The 18,533-nt window shown below is 48.8% G+C and overlaps 1 protein-coding gene across 1 annotated transcript in view; it reads right to left on the reverse strand.

The window, feature by feature from the left end:
• Nucleotides 1-9,372, reverse strand: part of Kcnk5 (potassium two pore domain channel subfamily K member 5) — a 55,318-nt gene extending 45,946 nt beyond the window's left edge. The window contains exon 1 of the mRNA XM_045157489.1: nt 9,019-9,372. Coding sequence (XP_045013424.1) covers nt 9,019-9,204 — 186 coding nt within the window. The 5' untranslated portion in view covers nt 9,205-9,372. The remainder of the gene's footprint in view (nt 1-9,018) is intronic.
• Between the last annotated feature and the right edge of the window lie 9,161 nt (nt 9,373-18,533).

The following is an 18,533-nucleotide window of genomic DNA, read 5'->3' on the forward strand; positions in this document are numbered from 1 at the left end:
ATGATACCCCTGACCTCACAGATTGAATCAAAACACAGGTGCGTTAAAAAAAAAAACACAATAACAGTGTATAAAATTATTTCCAGGCTGCAGGTATATGTTGTACATGAAACTAGTGAATTTCATCTAGACTTGCGCCTCATTCCTTATATATGCCTATACTCTGGAATCTGTAAAAACCCACATTTCTTTTTCTTTTGTTCTGGTTTTTTTTAAAAAATATTTTATTTTGATTTATTTATTTGTTTGAGAGAGGGAAAGAGGGAGGGAGGGAGGGAGGGAGGGAGGGAGAGAGAGAGAGAGAGAGAGAGAGAGAGAGAGGGAGAGAATGGGTGCACCACTGCAAACGAACTCCAGATGCATGCTCCACCTTGTGCATCTGGCTTATGTGGGTCCTGGGGAATTGAACCGAGGTCCTTCGACTTCACAAGCAATCATCTTAACCACTAAGCCATCTCTCCAGCCCTAGTTTTTGGCTTTTTGAGGTAAGGTCTTGTTCTATGGGCCTAGAACTCACTGTGTAGTCTAAGGCTGGCCTTGAACTCACAGAGATTCCACCTACCTCTGCCTCCTGAGTGCTGGAATTAAAGGCATATGCCACCATGCCCTGCAAAAAGCTCCCATTTCTGATCCCAAGCATTCTGGACAGAGCAAATGCCACCTAGAGTGGCCCTAATCTCTTGGCAGAGAATATACTATGGGCTAAGCAAGCTCTGAGGTGGCATCAGGGGCCACCCCAGCACCATCAGGTACACTGCTCATGGCGACTACGCGAAGTGTCCCTGCTTAGGATAACATGTCCTCTGTCCGTGTCCGTGACCATGTCCCACCAGCTTTGGGAAGGACACAAGAAACAACAGAAGGAAACATCTACTGGAATGTTTTCCAGTATCATCTGACCTTACTTCTCCCTGGGTCAGCCCAGTTCTGCCCCATCAGTTCTTATACCCAAAGCATCTCACCTGACTCTCTTAGGGGGTTCTGTCTCAGGACCCCAGACCCTCTCCTCCCTAAAACTATGTGTCCCTCCCCCCAATTCCTGCAACACAACCACACACAGCGTTCAGAAGCTGAGCCCAATCTGACAGCAAACAGCCAAGTTCAAGATGAAAGCCTTTTGGCCCGAGGTCAGGGCCAGCCAAGCACAGCATCCAAAACCAGGGGAATTGTGTTTCTTTTAAACAGCAGACTATAAATAGGGCAAAACCCCAGGAAAATACTTAAGACTCACAATCACCACCCAGCAGCCCCCTCCTTTAAACCTCCTCCGCCCCACTAAAACCTTTCAACACTGGCAAATTTCTACCCTTGACGATTTCCCTCTCCCTTCGCACGGTGCCATATCCAACATTGTCTAATCATCCTAAGGGCTTTACTAAAATGCTCAAAACAATTTAATGAACCTTCACTTTAACTGGTAAAACTGTAAACCAGCCCTTAACTTGGAGAATATCTTTTTTTTGGGGTTTGGTTTTTGGCTGCTTCCAACTCTGAAAGTAACATAAAGAGCCATCAGAAAAGGGTCTCTTTCTTCTAGTTCCTCTCAGAAATCCAACTTACCCACTTTGCACCTCTACAGTCTTGGGCTGTGAGAATTCAGCCGAAGCCAGAGCATCAAAAGCTCTATTGTGTTCCTTTGACTTACAAAGGCGGTTAAGCGGACCAGTGAGTTTTACAATTTCCACCAAGGCTTGAAACAAAGGGGGTGTTCATATTAACCCTCAGTTCTCCAAAACTGAGCGAGGTGAGCTTTTTCTCCATTAAAAAAAAAAAAATCCAATGTGCCTCATTTTAGGCAGTTTAGTCAAATATTCATTATCACAGATTCCATGGTATTTTGTTTTGTTTTGTTTAATTTGGGGAAGGATTGGTATAAGTGACAGAATGTCAGAACTTCAAAACCGGGGTTGGCTTTATTCCTGTTGAACGTGAAAATGGAAAGAGGGACTGGGCAGAAAACTCAGCTGCTAACATGCTTGGGAGGACCTGAGTTCGATCCTCGGAGCTCCAGGAACCAAGCCAGGCATAGTGCGGTCTGCCTGTAACCCCAGAGCTGGGGGAAGTTGACGCAGGAGGCTCCCTGGGGCGCAGTGGCTAGCCGGTCTAGCCCAGTTGCTGAACTCTGGGCCACTGAGAGTCCCTGTTTCAAAACAGTGGACATTGCCTGGCATGGTGGCACACGCCTTTAATCCCAGCACTTGGGAGGCAGAGGTAGGAGGACCTCCGTGAGTTTGAGGCCACCCTGAGACTACAGAGTAAATTCCAAGTTAGCCTGAGCTAGAGCGAGTCCCTACCTTGAAAAGTTAAAAAAAAAAAAAAGTGGACATTGTCTTAAGCACCCGAAATTGTCCTCTGACCTCCACATGCACACACATACATATGCAGCCCCCAACACACACACTGTAACACACACAGGAAGGAAAATGAATGGATGCCCACATGGAAAACTCTAGAATATGATGCTCAGTGGCACGCGCCTACCTCTCACATGGGTTCCATCCTTAGCGCTGCGAAATCACAAACAAACAAACAAAAGCAAACTTCAATGTCTGGGAGGGAAGGAGGGTGAGTGCGTGGGACTCAGAAGTTTTTTCCAGAATAAGATAGCTATGTGAGCAGTCCAGGAAATCCCACAGTTTAGTCCGTGGTGCTGGCGCAGAGGGTGGGTACCCCAGCCCCAAGAGACGGGGGACTCTCCCATTCACAGCAACAAACCCAGGGTTAGAAGGGCGTGGTGGTACACACCCTTAATCCCAGCTCTGGGGAAGGGGGCACAAGGAGGAGGACCGCCGTACGTTTGAGGCCACCCTGAGACGACACAGTAAATTTCAGGTCAGCCTGGGCTGGAGCAACACTCTACCTCGAAAAACAACAACAAAAAAGCATCCGAGTGTCCCTCCCTATTCTAGGAAAACGTTCTCTCCTCCCTTCTATTCCCAGCAGGACGCACACCTCATGAACAGGTCTTTGAGGATCACTCTATCACTTTGAGGATCATCACTGTCTTGTTTAGCTTTCTTTCCCCGCAGCTCCAAGTTTTGCCCGGTGCCTGGCACACAGTGGGCTCTGAATAAACCCTAACCCTCACTGCCCTCACCCACGGGGTGGTCTTCCAGAATAAATGATAAGTGCCCATCACATCTTCAGAGGGTCTTTCTGTACCAGGCTCCCTCAAAGCCTTCCTGTTAATTACTGCAAAGGGAGAACTTGGAGATGAGCTGCCATTCCAATAATTCAACTGAATCCTTTAGTTTTTTTTTTTTTTTTTTTTTTCGGGGGGAGGCTTCCAGAAGGAGCTGTGCAGAGGAGTAAACCAAGACAACACGTCAGAGATGCAAGCAGTGCTGACAACCCCACAGTGCCCAAAGTCTGTCCCAGAGGAAGTAGAAACAGAATTTCCCAGCAGGCCAGAGGCTAGCTGAATTGATTTCCCCAGCTCACTACTTAGGGTTACAATGTCACAGCTTCCCAGGTCCTGGTGGTGGAGGGGTTGGGACAGGCAGGACACTGGCTCCTGAACCTGAGTCTTTAACGGCCACTTTAACCTCTCTGGGCGTCAGTTTCCTTATCTCAACATATAAGTCACTATAAAAGGTACCTGAAGTCACGCAGGTAAGGTATTTGGCAGGACGCCTCGGTCAATGAGCGCTCAATAAACGCTAGCAGTGGACGACCTACTTGCTTTCAACACATACCTCGCCTGCCGTTAACAGGCTCGATGGGAAGGCGGCCAAGCCAGGTGGCAATACCAGCCTGTACCCACCTATAAAAATGAGACTCATTCCACCCAAAGGGCCCAACAGAGTAGGGGCTAAATTCCCTTTGTGGAGTAGGAAAGAATAAAAAAATGGGGGGGGGACTGATGGCACATATCTTTAACCCCAGCTTTCTGAAGGCAGAGGTAGGAGAATGGATGTGAGTTCAAGGCCAGCCTGAGACTACATAGTGAATTCCAGGTCAGCCTGGGCTGGAGAGAGACCAAAAAAAAAAGAAAGAAAGAAGGAAAAGAAAAAGAAGGCTCAGAGAGTGACCAAAAAGCTGGTGGAACCAATGGGCACAGTGGCACTGCTGTGTAACCCCAGGCTTTGGGAGGCTGAGCCATTTAAGTCCATGAGTTGAGTTGAAAGTCAGCCTGGGCTACATGAGACCCTGTCTCGCAAACTAGCGGGGTGTGGGAATGCACGCCTTTCACCTCAGCACTTGGGAGGCAGAAGGAGAATTGAGGTGAGTTCGAGGCCAGCCTGGAACTACACTGTGAGTTACAGGTCAGCTGGGCTAGAGTGGGACCCTACCTTGAAAACAACAAGAACCCAATAACAAAAAAAAATTATCATTAGCGGTCTAGGGAGATGGCTCAGTAATTAAAGGTGCTTGCTTGCAAAGCCTGTCAGCCCAAGTTTGATTCCCCAGTACCTACATAAAGCCAGAGGCAAAAAAGTAACTACTCTCACTTTTGGTCGAGAACCTTCTCTTTGCAGATGGCAATGACCTTGGGATGACTCAGAAGGCATCATAGTGCTGGGAAGAAGTGACAGGAGTGCTCAACACTGAAATATCTCTATCACAGCTTCCAAGGCTCAGGGTCCATTGTGGAAGAGGTGGCAGAAAGAATGTAAGAGCCAAAGGAAGGGTAGGATTCCTTACAATGTGCTCCCCACAGACAAAAAATGGCCTGATATCCATGACCTCACAGTGCCTGGCACTACCTACACAAGACCATCATAAGAGGAGGAAAAGATTATGACATAAAAATAAAAGACAGAGTGATTGAGAGGGGGAGGGGATATGATGGGAGAATGGAGTTTCAAAGGGGAAAGCAGGGGGGAGGGAGGGTATTAGCATGGGATATTGTTTCTAATCATGGGAGTTAATAAAAAAAAGTAACGCATGCATCTGGAGTTTGTTTGTAGCAGCAACAGGCCCTGACCCACCTATTCTTTCTCTCTTTCTCTGCTCATAAATAAATAAATAAAAATTAACATTAGGTTGGGCTGGAGAGACGGCTTAGTGGTTAAGACACTTGCCTGCAAAGCCAAAGGACCCAGGTTCAATTCCCCAGGACCCACGGAAGCCAAATATATGAAATGACACATGTGTCTCGAGTTCATTTGCAGTGGCTGGAGGCCCTGGCTCACCCATTCCTCTCACTCTTTTCTCTCTCTATCAAATAAATAAAATTAACATTTTTTTTTAAATTAACGTTAAGGCTAGAGAGTGCTTGCCTAGCATGCATGAAGCCTTGGGTTCCTTCCCCAGCACTACCTTTATGGGGAGTGGTGGCGTATGTCTGTAATCCCAGCATTTGAGAGGTGAAGGCAGGAAGATCATAAGTTCAAGGTCACTTTCCACTACCTACCTACCTAGTGAGTCAGAGGCCAGCCTGGGTTACATGACATCCTATCTCAAAAAATAAAAACAGGGGACTGGAGAAATGGCTTAGTGGTTAAGGCGTTTGCCTGCAAAGCCAAAGGACCCAAGTTCAGTTCCCCGGGACCCACATAAGTCAGATGCACAAGGGGGTGCACACATCTGCAGTTTTGTTTGCAGCAGCTGGAGGCCCTGGCATGCCCATTCTCTCTCTCTCTCCCTGCCTACTTCTCTCTCTCTCTCAAAAAATAGAGAAAAATAAAAAAAATAAAAACAGGGACTGGAGAGATGGCTTAGCAGTTAAGGCACTTGCCTGCGAAGCCTAAGGACCCAGGTTTCGATTCCCCAGTACCCATGTAAGCCAGATGCACGAGGTGGTACATGCATCTGGAATTCATTTTCAGTGGCTAGGGGCCCTGGCACACCCATTTCTCTCTCTCACATACACACAAACACAAATAAATAACAGGGTTGGAGAGATGGCTCGGTAAAGCCTGTAGGCCCTGGGTTCAATTCCCCAGGACCACATAAAGCCAGACACACAAAGTAGCATATACATTTGGAGTGGCAAGAGACCCCCGCACACACATATACTCTCTTTCTCTGTATCAAATAAATAAATCAATGGTTTTTCAAAAATAATAGTAATAAGGCCGGGCATGGTGGTGCATGCCTTTAATCCCAGCAATGGGGAGGCAGAGGTAGGAGGATCGCCGTGAGTTCAAGGCCACCCTGAGACTCCATAGTGAATTCCAGGTCAGCCTGGGCTACAGTGAAAAACAAAATAATAATAATAATAATAATAGAGCCACCTCTTGAGTGTTTGAGGCCGTTCTAAAGCGGGAAGGAGTGCAGACACGTGGTCCTGGGCTGGTGAGGGCTGAGCACAAGCGATTGAAAACCAGCCTGCACATCAACCACAGCGTGGGCTAGGGAGGAAATGCCTGATAACTTCTGGACGATTTCTAAAGAAAGGTGTTTTACAAGTGCCCTTTCTCATGCATTTGACAAAGCCGCTTACAGTTTCCAGCAAACTCCAGACCGCAGCCACCCCCCCCCCAAGAAGCATGCCTACCTAGGCTCCCACCTCAGGAATGCTGGTCCTAGCTTCTTCGTGAGCCACTCAGAACCAGCTAAGACCCACTACCTCAGGTGGAAAAATACCCAAGCAGCCAGATGGGGAGAAGATTCTGGCGTTTTTCTTTCTTTCTTTTTTTTTTTTTTTTTGTCTTTCGTTAAACCAATTTCCTGAGGCCTCAGGCGGTGCCCCAAGTCACTGATCAAAAAGCCAACCGAAGCAGATTTCTGTAGATTAAAACTGAATCTTGCAAATGCTTCCACTGGTCCTTTTTCAGTTCTTGGGTTTTTCCTACGAAGGGAGGGGACTTGCCCAGTGGAGGTTAGTTTGAGGATCCTTTTTATTTTTTTAGGGCTGGGATGGGGGACAAGACTGTCCATTGTTCAAGAAGGTTATCTATGAAAGTCTCCTAATCACATGGCCTCCCTGCCCAAATCCTTTTTCCAAAAGTTACCTGCCTTCTTTGGGGTGAATGGGGAAATAACAGAACAGGCTTAATCGGCACCTCAATATAAAGGGATTTTTTTGTTGTTGTTGTTTCAACACTTTAAGAAAGTTAGCTAAGTGTAACACCTAGCCCAGCCATCACCACCACCAGCAGCTGCACCCGGCTGGACCCCCTCCCCCTTCCCTTCTTGTGTTTTGAAGTTTATCTTCCCACATTCAGCCTTGAATTCTTTCCTTCCTTCCTTCCCCTTATAGCCGCCGAGGAGCCAGAGCGAGGGAAGCACACTCCAAGGGCAGTTCCAGGCCATACCGTCGTCCTCGGGCCCTCCTCCCCTCCTCTAAACAAAGCCTCCAGGCAAACTAAACAGACTCATTTTGTTTCCTCCAAGGAAATCATAAATCGATTCTCCCGTCCCCTCGGCACACTCAAGAAAGACGGCAGGCACCGAGAAGGTACCAGACCCTCCTGGGACTACGGGGCAGAGACACCCACCCGGCATCCTCGGATGCTCACCTCCGCCAGCATCACTTCCCACCTACGCACCCCAACCCCCCAACCCTGCCCCGGAAACTGTACCCGGGCCCCAGGGGCGGGAGATGCTTCTGAAACTGGAGCCAAGTTTAAAGCTCCCATTCTACAGGCCTCTCGAGGCCAATTCTCTTCAGTCTCCAGGATCCCTAGGGTACCTACTTCATTGCACATCTGTGTGAATGTCTGAAACCTAGAGACTTAAGGAAAAATAAAAAAAAAAAAAAAAAAAGGAGGCACCACCAGAAAGATAGACGTAGACCTTCTCTATGCTTTAAACTTTACATGTATCTGGGGCAGGAAAAGGACTCAAAGTTGGTTCCCATTTGACACACAGCAAAAAACAAAGTTCGAAAATAAAGAGACACTACCGAACAGGTGGAAAGGACTGGGGAGCTATTGTAAATTAAGCGTGGTTCCTTATCAGATCTGCAATGTCTTAGACAATCTACCCACTCCACCCTAAGGCTCGTGCTACAATGGGGAGGGAGGCCATTAACTGGAGCTAAAAAGGGGGTGGATGATGGCCCAGGCAGCCCAGAGGAGTCTCAAGAATCAGGTATGGAAGGGACCTCCGTCCCCAAGTTGACTCAAGGCCCCAGCTGGGATGGTCAGCCAAGTTTATCCCAGTGAGGTCAATGCCATCCTTTGGGCGTGTGCTGTAGCAGATAAAGGGCTCCAAGGGTAAGTCGGAGGAAACAAACCCTCATCCACTCCCGCTGGCACACAACTCTCCTCCCTCCCCCCAAAAAGACAAGACCCCCGGGGTTTTGCCTTCCACTTGTGCAACCTGGTGCTTTAAGCAAACTTTAACTCCAAGCCCCAGAGGGATGTCTCCTTCATCCATCCCGCCAACTCAGGCCTGCACGGAAGCCCCCTGATTCCTACTTTCTCCACGGGTGGCTGGCTGTGGGGCAGGGGGAGCATAGATTTTGTTCATGCTGGAGGCTGGTGGGGGGGAGGGGGGAATCCTTCCCACAGCTCCGGGTTCCAGGTTCAGAAGAAAAAGCCAGGCAGGCGCGGTTAGTTAGTTAGTGGCCCTGGAGCAGGAGGTGGAGACGCAAAAGGGGTGGCACCTAGGCTCGACTCCCGGACTCCGGGAGCGTCTCCAAGGAAAGATAAACGTCTTTATCCGCCCTACAGGCTCCCTCCAACAAGGGAGGCACCCACACCGAGCCACCGCCGGCCAGGCTCACCCGGGAGTCAACCCCAAGTTCTCTAGGGACACACTGGGGGTTCCACCGACTCTCTCTGCGCATGGGAAACGGACCTCCGTGTCCCTGAGCAACTACAACAACAAAAAAACCCATGCAAAAAGGACACTTGAAGGGACATGCCCCCACACACACACCGCTCTGGCATTGGAGCTATGAGGTCATCAGACACTGGGGGGGGGGGGAGAATCTCCGTGTCTCTGGGTGAGCAAACTGCCACCTTATGGGACACGGTCCCCTGCCATCCCCCCTCCAAAACCTCTCATTATTGGGGCTGTGATGTCATCAGACACTATGGGGCTGGGGAGAGGGAGGGAGACTCGTGGCAGGTGTAGATGGAGTGTGGGGGGTGCGGAAGGGTGGAGGACGTAGGCGCAGCTCACCTGCAGGATCTTGTCCAGTCCCTCCTGGCCCAGGCACGGGAACTCCTTGAGCAGATGCAGCTTTTGCGTGGTGTAGTTTTTCTTGGCCTCTTTCCAGTGCGGTTCCTCCAGCACTTCGAAGATCGCCGCCCCGATGGCCAGGTAGAAGATGATAGCCGAGGTGAGCAGAGGACCCCGGTCCACCATGGCTCCGCGGTGGTGCCTTCCAAGGAGCAAACGTCCCCCCGAGTCCCAGCAGCAGCTCCCGGTCCAGCTGTTTGAATTTGGAGCTCCGCATGCGCAGTACCCACCGCAGTCCACTACCAACACCCCCCCCACACACACACACACACTCCCACACACACACACACCAACAATGAAAAAAAAAACAAAACCCAGCTCAGCACAGCTCCCCGGACCAAAAGAAAAAAAAAGTAGAAAAAGACAATAATAATAACAGTAATAATGTTTTAAAGTTGTCTGCTTTGAGCTCCGGGAACTGCCTTGGATCACGCTCCACGCGGACCGAGGTGAGCACACACACACAGACACATACACACCCCCCCCCGCAAGGGGTCTGTCTCCCCTCAATGTCCTCGAGGATGCAAAGAGCTGGGGACAATTTCCGACCGGCTCCGGGGGAGTTGGGGGGGGGGGACACACGTGCGCACGCTGCTCCGCGCGCGACAAGTCTGGCGCGCCCGCCTCCGCCGGGCTCTTTAACCAGCGCTCAGCCCGCCCGCGCCAGTCCCGGGCCGCTGGGGGCGGAGCCTCGCGATGGCCACGCCCCCTCCCGACGGCCACGCCCCCGCCCCGAAACCCCGCCCGGCGGCTCTGGCGCGGGGGTGGGGGGAGAGTAACAGCGAGGAAAAGGCGCGCTTGCAGAGCTCGGCGCCCCGCGGGGCCTCGGGGTGGGGTTTTTTTTTGGGGGGGGTGGTGAGGGTGGTAGTGGGAGTCGCGTTAGTTAGGAGCCTTGGTTTAGTTAGGTGAAAATAATAATCGTGGTGCACCTTCTGAGTGAGGTCAGAAATTGCGAGGGGGGGAAAATAGAAAGCTTGGGCTAGAGCGAGACTCTACCTCGGAAAACACACACAGAGACGAAAGAGAAAGGAAAGAAAGAAAGAGAGGGAGAGGGAGGGAAACTGATTGCCGTTGTTCAGTTTTCATGGACTGTTCCCCTTCCAAGTAAGCTTGATTCTCAAGTCTCTTCCTGGGGCTCACACGCTGAAGGTCGAGCCTCGAGAAAGGGATTTAATTGTAGGAGACGTCAACGATCAGTCCAACCAAAAATGGGTGCAGGATCCCCATCCAGTCTTTCTATTGTCTCCTCCCCCACCCCCAATCTGGAGAAAAGCAGACAGACAGACAGCTGCACTCATACCGCAAAAGATCTCTTCCTCACTCCCAAGCCTATTTACTATTGCAATCTGGGGCCGAGGAGACTGCTCAGTGGTTAAAGGAGCTTGCTTGCAAAGCCAGCTGGCGGGAGTTTGACTCCCCAGTAGTCACCATAAAGCCACATGCCCAATGTGGTGGGGGCATGCGTCTGAAATTTGTGGCAAGAGGCCCTAGCACACCCATTTACTCTTTTCTCTCTTTTTAAAGTATGAAATAAAGCTGTACCGGGCATGGTGGCACAACACCTTTAATCTCAACACTTGGGGGGCAGAGGTAGGATTGCTGTGAGTTCAAGGTCACCCTGAGAGTACAGAGTGAATTCCAGGTCAGCCTGGTCTAGAGTAAGACCCTAGCTCCAGAAACAAACAAATAAATAAAACCAAAACTAAAATAAAGCAGATAAAATAGCAGGGCATGGTGGTGCACACCTTTTAATTCCAGCATTTAGGAGGCACAGGTGAGAAGATCGCTGTGAGTTTGGGGCCAGCCTGAGACTACATGGTGAAATTCTAGGTCAGCCTGGGCTAGAGTGAGCCTCTGTCTCAGAAAAACAAAAATAAAATAAAACTGCAATCTTCTAGATGCCAATCCCCTGCCTACATACACCCCAGACACAGCCCCATCACCACCGCTGAAATGTCGTTACCTTAGCGTTGCTGGGACAGAACAGTAGCTGATGGGAAGAAAGGCTTTATTTTGGCTTACAGTCTCTAGGGGAAATTTCAACGTGGAGGGAGGTCATGGTTAGCATAGAGTCTGCTGTCACTCCTTGCCACAGCGGGTGGAAAGCAGCAGCCAGAGACTGAGCTGAACTCTGGCAAGAGGGAGCTGGCTATAACGAAGTCCACTCCCAGCAACACACCTCCTACAGCAAGGTGCCACCCCCCAAACTGCCACCAGCTGGGGACCAAGCATTCAGAACCCACGAGTTTATGGGGAACATCTCATTCAAACCACCACGCGCGCACACACATGCATAAACAAACATGCAAAATAAAACAGCTTGTTAGGTCGTGAAACTAAAATAAGAAGAGAGGCCCTTGGGCTGGAGAGATGGCTTAGCAGCCCCACTTTCTCACAAAGGGGATGAGCTACACCCACAGAGAGGGCCCCTCCACCCCCCGCCCTCCCCCCAACCGAAGCCTGCTCTGTATAGTCGGCTGAAGGCTAGAGAGGCCACATTAGGAATGTTGGATTAGAAGTTGGAAGTCAGCATGTGTGAGAAAAGAGACATGTATTCAGAGTGGACATGGGAGCCCCGCGGCTGGAGAGTGAGCTTTCTCCTGAAGCAGAGCTAAGGTGAGCTGTGCCTGGGTGTAGCCTGAGGGGACAGGCACAAGGACAGAGAGCCACGAAGCCTGCATTTTCCCTGCTTCCTGCTGGGGCCTCCAGGCCTCTTCCTTCTCACAACCATAAAGAACTGGAAACAGGGCTGGAGAGATGGCTTAGCAGTTAAGGCACTTGTGGGCAAAGTCAATGGACCCTCCCCCCTCCCCACCCCCCCCCCCCCGCCCAAGGACCTATGTAAAGCCAGATGTGCAAGGTGGTACATGCGTCTGGAGTTCGTTTGCAGTGGTTACAAGGCCCCGGTGCACCCATTCTCTCTATCTGCCCCTTTCTCTATCTCTCTAAATAAATCAATAAAACATTAAAAATCAAATAAACAGGGACCAGAACGGTGGCTTAGCAGTTAAGGCGCTTGCCTGCGAAGCCTAAGGACCCTGGTTCGATTCTCCAGGTCCCACATAAGCCAGATGCACAAGGTGGCTGCATGCATCTGAAGTTCGTTTGCAGTGGCTGGAGCCCTGGCATGCCCATTCTCTCTCCGTCTCTCTCTCTCTCTCTCTCTCTCTCTCTCTCTCTGCCTCTAATAAATAAATAAAAACAAAATCTTTTTTAAAAATCAAGTAAATAAAAAGGAACTGGAAATATCTACACACCAAGATCAAGCAGTCAGTCACTTATTGATCAATGCCATGAACATCTTCCTAGCTGTTCGGCTCCAGTGGGATTTGGAGATCCACAGATAACCTAGTCTTATAAAGAAAAGGGCAGAGCTTTGGAAGGCGCAGTGCATAGGACTCTGGCCTCTGCTGCGCCCTCCCCTCTCCCCCTTTCCCCCGCCCCACAGAGGCTCAAGATAGTCGGGGCCCTATTGGTAGAACAGGGTGCCAGCTTGCAGGGCTTCCGTTTCCATGCTGGGAAGTGGGTCTGATGACAGGCCCTCGATGGTGCTTGCAAAGTGTAGTCTGCCTGGGGTTGACAGACACTCAGAAAAAGGTAGCAAGGTAAGCTGGGTGTGTTTGGACAAATGCACCCACTCCTTCATAGCAGAGGTTTATTGGGTGTTTACTACATAACAGCCCCAATGCATAGGGCTGTCACGGGACAAAATGCATTACCCACCTCTCCCGCTGACATTTCAGTACTGGTGGTAGGTCGGGTGTGTGGGACATACGGGTGGGGAGGCTGGAGGTTGCAATTAAAATTTTTTGTTTGTTTATTTTTATTTTATTTATTTGAGAGCAACAGACAGAGAAAGAGGCCGATAGAGAGAGGGAGAAAGAGAGAATGGGCGCACCAGGGCCTCCAGCCACTGCAAACGAACTGCAGATGCGTGTGCTCCCTCGTGCATCTGGCTAACGTGGGTCCTGGGGAATCGAGTCTCAAACTGGGGTCCTTATGTTTCACAGGCAAGCGCTTAACCGCTAAGCCATCTCTCCAGCCCTGGAGGTTGCGGTTTTAAATGGGTTTAGGAGTACATATTTGTACGTGCGGACGGACAACTGCAGGTGTCATTCCTCGGGAACGAAGTCTACCTTGTCCACCTGTTATTTTCCCCTTGAGATGGGGTTTCTCGTTGGCTTGGAACTTGCCAAGTAGGCAAGATTGGCTGGCTAATGAGTCCCAGGGATCTGTCTGTCTGTCTTCCCGGGACAAGGATTCCAATTGCTTATCAACATGTCTGACATTTTTTACAAGCACTGTACCCGGTGAGCTATCTCCCAAGCCGCTGAACTGGTTTGCATTTCAAAGCTCTCTCTGGCCTCTGCTTCATGTGTACTCTGTCTCCTAGTCTTGGGATTAAAGACATGAGCCATCATGTCCGGCCTGTTTCTTTCTCACTCCCCCTGTGTCCTCTTTGCTCTCTGCCTCTGCTTCCCGTAGCTCCACCAAGCACCTTTCTGTTTGTGCCCCAAATGCCTTAGCTCTCCCTCCTGCCTCTCTCCATCTCCCCTCCCCCAACCTCACCTGCTTCTCCAAAAGACCAGAAGCACACAACTGCCCTGACATTAACGTAAGCTGTGTCTGCTCCCCACACAGCAGGGCGCCCTGTTGTGATGATCCCATCACAGGCTGAAGACCTTGAAAAAAAATTGGGGGCTGGAGAGATGGCTTAGTGGTGAAGGGGTTTGCTTGCAAAGCGCAAGGAAGAACCCAGGTTCAGTTCCCCAATACCCATGGAAAGCCAGATGCACAAGGTGGTACAAGCTTCTGGAGTTTGTTTGCAGTGGCTGGAGGCTCTGGTGCACCCATTCTCATTCTCTCTCTCAAATAAATAAATAAATAAAGTATTTGTTTTTCTTTTTGATATTCAAGGTAGGATTTTGCTCTAGGCCAGGCTGACCTGGAATTCACTACATAGTCCTAGGCTGGCCTCAAACTCACAGCAGTCCTGTGAGTTCCTCTCCTACCTCTGCCTCCCAAGTGCTGGGATTAAAGGCATGTGCCACCACACCCAGCTAAATAAATTTTTTTTTAAAAAATCTTTGAATGCCTAAACCCCATGATCATCAAGGATGGAAAAGGAAAAATTTTGTATTAGGGGATGGGATGATGATTTGTGTTTTTACATTTTGGAGGGGGGAGCTTTTTGAGGTGGGAGGGCAGGTAGAGTTTGTTTTATGGGTATTTTTGTTTGTTTGTCTGTTTGTTTTTTGGTTTTTTAAGGTACAGTCTCACTCTAGTCCAGGCTGACCTGGAATTCACTATGTAGTCTCAGGATGGCCTCGAACTCATAGCAGTCCTCCTACCTCTGCCTCCTGAGTGCTGGGATTAAAGACATGCACCACCGTGCCCTGCCTTGTTTTCTGGTTTTTCTTTTTTTCTTTTTTTTTTTTTTTTGCTTGTCTCATGTTGCTCAGGCTAGCCTCAAACTCGCCATGAAGATGAGGTTGATGTTGAGCTCCTGATCCTCACGGTTCTGCTTTCTGGAATGCCCAAATTATAGGTACATACCACCATGTCTAGTTTCGTGCAATGCTGGGGATGGAACCCAGGGCTATGTGTCTCTCTGTTAGACAATCACTCTACTAATGGAAATGTATATCCTCAGACCTGACAGACAGATAAATTCATTCTATTAGTCCATGTGTATTTCTCCTTGTGCTCATTTTTTCAAAAAATATTTATTTATGAGAGAGCAAGAAAGAGGCAGGGAGAGAGAGAAAAAAAAAATGGGCATGCCAGGGCCTCTAGCCACTGCAAAGGAACTCCAGATGCCTGTTCCACCTTGTGCATCTGGCTTATGTGGGTCCTGAGGAATCGAACCTGGGTGCTTTGATTTTGCAGACACGTGCCTTAGCTGCTAAATCGTCTCTCCAGCCCTTTTTATGCTCATTTCTTATGGCCAGTTATCATTTCAGAGTTTCCTCTTCTGAAAACCTCTCAGCTCTGACTATGGATTTGAGTCTCGCTCAGCAGCAGCCGACGCGAGGTGCCTGCGTCCACCTGAAGGCAGCAGCAGAGTGGACAGCTGTGCTGCCCAAGGTCATGCCACAAAAGGATCCACACCCAGTTTTGTTTCTTCCTCATTTCAATTAGGTGAATGGATTATTCTCTTGGTAAAACAAACACTGGATAATCCTTTCATAACAAGACAGCACTATTACGGTTCTCCAAGTGCGATTCTGCTTACCATGGGGTCACCTCACCAAGCCCATTGCCATGAGCCCACTGAGGCTGAATACATCTCAAAATGCACGCCAAACACCTAACCTCCCCATCATCAGATTTTTTTTCAAATTTTTTTATTAACAACTTCCATAATTGTAAAAAATATCCCATGCTAATACCCTCCCTCCCCCCACTTTCCCCTTTTCAACTCCAGTCTCCATCATATCCCCTCCCCCTCTCGATCAATCTCTCTTTTATTTGATGTCATGATCATGATCTTTTCTTCCTAGTATGATGGTCTTGTGTAGGTAGTGTCAGGCACTGAGAGGTCATGGATATCCAGGCCATTTCGTGTCTGGGGGGAGCACGTTGTAAGGAGTCCTACCCTTCCTTTGGCTCTTACATTCTTTCTGCCAACTCTTCTGCAATGGACCCTGAGCCTTGGAGGGTGTGATAGCGATATTACAGTGCTGAGCACTCCTGTCACTTCTTTCCAGCACCACCACATCATCAGATTTTAGCACCACAGTCCACATAGAGGCGGGTCTGTGGTTTCCCCTTTCCATCACTGTGGTCAACTGGGAGCTGTAGCTAGCTTGCCTGGGAGAAAAATTTCCTTCTTCTTCTTCTTCTTCTTTTTCATTTTTTGAGGTAGGGTCTCACTCTAGCTCAGGCTGACCTGGAATTCACTATATAGTCTCAGGGTGGCCTCGAACTCACAGCGATCCTCCTACCTCTGCCTCCCAAGTGCTGGGATTAAAGATGTGCACCCCTGTGCCTGGAAAATTTTCTTTTACCTGTTTGTTTTTCAAGGTAGAGTCTCGCTCTATTCCAGGCTGATCTGGAATTCACTATGTATGTCTCAGACTGGCCTCAAACTCATAGCAATCCTACCTAGGCCACCAAAGTGCTGGGATTAAGGGCATGCACCACTCCACCTGGCTGCATATGCCACTTTGTGCATGTGGCTTTATGTGGGTACTGGGACTCAAACCCAGGCCTTCAGGCTTTGCAAGCAAATATCTTTAACCACTGAGCAATCCCACCAGCCCCCAAATCAACATTTGTCATATAGTTCCTACTAGATGCATACCACTTTACCATCATAAAGGAAACACACACACACACACAAACACACACACACATACACACACACACAACAACCAACTAACAAGTAACGATTGTAAGTCAGAGAACACATATTTCTGCTGTTTAGGAGTATTTCTATTTCAATTTCCTTTAAAGATCAAGTCTGAACAAAGGAAGTATGTAAAAACCATAAAGAACATAACATATTTCGATAACATGATCACTTAAAACCCTTATTAAAAAGTCAGGCATGAGCTGGGCATGGTGGTACATGAGGGAAATACACTTAGCAAGAGGCTAAGAGAGCCAGACATGGTGGCACACGCCTTTAATCCCAGCACTCAGGAGGCAGAGGCAGGAGGATCCGCTGAACACTTGAGCAGCCTGAGACCACATGGTAAATTCCAGGTGAACCTGAGCTAGAGTGAGACCCTACCTTGAAAAACAAAAAACAAAACAAAACAAAACTCCTCAAGTCAGGGGCTGGAGAGATGGCTCAGTGGTTAAGATGTTTGTTTGCAAAGCCTAAGGCCCTGGGTTTGATTCCCCAGGACCCACGTAAAGCCAGATGCACAAAGTGGCACATGTGTCTGGAGTTCATTTGCAATGGCTAGAGGCCCTGGTGTGTCCATTCTCTTTCGATCTATCTGCCTCTTTCTCTTTTTTCCCCTCTCTCAAATAAATAAAATAAAATAAAATGTCAGAAAAGTGGAACTTGGAAATTCCATGAAAGACCTATGAAGTTACTAGAACGAGCTGAGCATCAAGGAGAGCAGCGTGGCTGTGGGGCAATAATCAAATTAGCTAAGCATTGTCCTGGCAGGATTTCAGCTTCTCTTAATAGCTGAGCTCCATGCCCTTTGCTCTGAGAACCAGCTAAGCTATTATCGACCAGGGCCAAGCGTGGATTTGGAATGATCGTTGTTTGAAGATTTCAGCTAGATCTTTGTGCCCATTCCCAAGTCTTTTCATTAACCCGTGAAGATTGGCATTTCATTGCGGTTTGGTAAGGCTGAAACTTTCTATAGGCAGGAAAAACAAATTAGTAACATGAAGCCTGTCCCACTGCAACCTGACCAGTTCAGAGGTCACCCAAAGCTATTCCCCAAACTGGTCAATTTTAGAGTCATAAAGCAGAGGGTGACTTATGAGCCTTGCCCCTCAGTCCTTTTCTCCCCAAAGATCACTGATGGCTGACATCCTACCATTTGAGTCATTTCTTTGGGTTAAACATTGCCTTCTTCCCTAAGACCTCTTTTCAAACCCACATTAAGACATGGAAATTTTACTTCTGTATTTTGTTGATTTTGGTCAGCACTTTGTGAACCCATGAACCATTTTCTCTGGGAGAAAAAAAAAATGTGCTGGGGCTTGGGAGATGGCTCAGCAGTTAAAGGTGCTTGGTCTGCAAGCGTGCTGACCAGCAGTTAATCCCCAGCATGCACGTCAAGCCAGGCACAAAGAAGCAGTTGCACCCATAATCTCACTATGCTTACAGCCATGGAAAGTGGTGTCGGGAGACTCTCAAAAGCTCAAAGGCCACATAGTCTGGCCTTCCCAGAAGCAAAGAAAACAAGAGACCCTGTTTCCAACAAGGTAAGGCTGGAGAGATGGCTTAGCAGTTAAAGGTGCTTGCTTGCAAAGCTTGCTGACCAGGGTTTGATTTCCCAGGTACCCACAAAACCAGGCGCACAAAGTGGGGCTGGCATCTGTACCTGGAGTTCATTTGTAGCAGCAAGAGGCCCTGGTCAACACACATGCTCATACTCTCTATCTCTCCCCCGTCTTGTTTTTTTTTTTATTATTCATCAACCTTTTCTTTATTAATTAGTTTTGTACTCAGCGAATACAGTCAATTCGGTACCATTATTAGGCTCATCCATTACCTACCCCTCCCCATTGGCCCCTCATTGTTGAGGTATATGGTTTTTATTTTTATTTTTTATTTATTTATTTATTTTTTTCATTTATTTATTTGAGAGCGACAGACACAGAGAGAAAGACAGAGGGAGAGAGAGAATGGGCGCGCCAGGGCTTCGAGCCTCTGCAACCGAACTCCCGATGCATGCGCCCCCTCGTGCATCTGGCTAACGTGGGACCTGGGGAACCGAGCCTCGAACCGGGGTCCTTAGGCTTCACAGGCAAGCGCTTAA

This window comes from Jaculus jaculus, chromosome 8 (assembly GCF_020740685.1).
Source record: "Jaculus jaculus isolate mJacJac1 chromosome 8, mJacJac1.mat.Y.cur, whole genome shotgun sequence".
NCBI lineage: Eukaryota > Metazoa > Chordata > Mammalia > Rodentia > Dipodidae > Jaculus > Jaculus jaculus.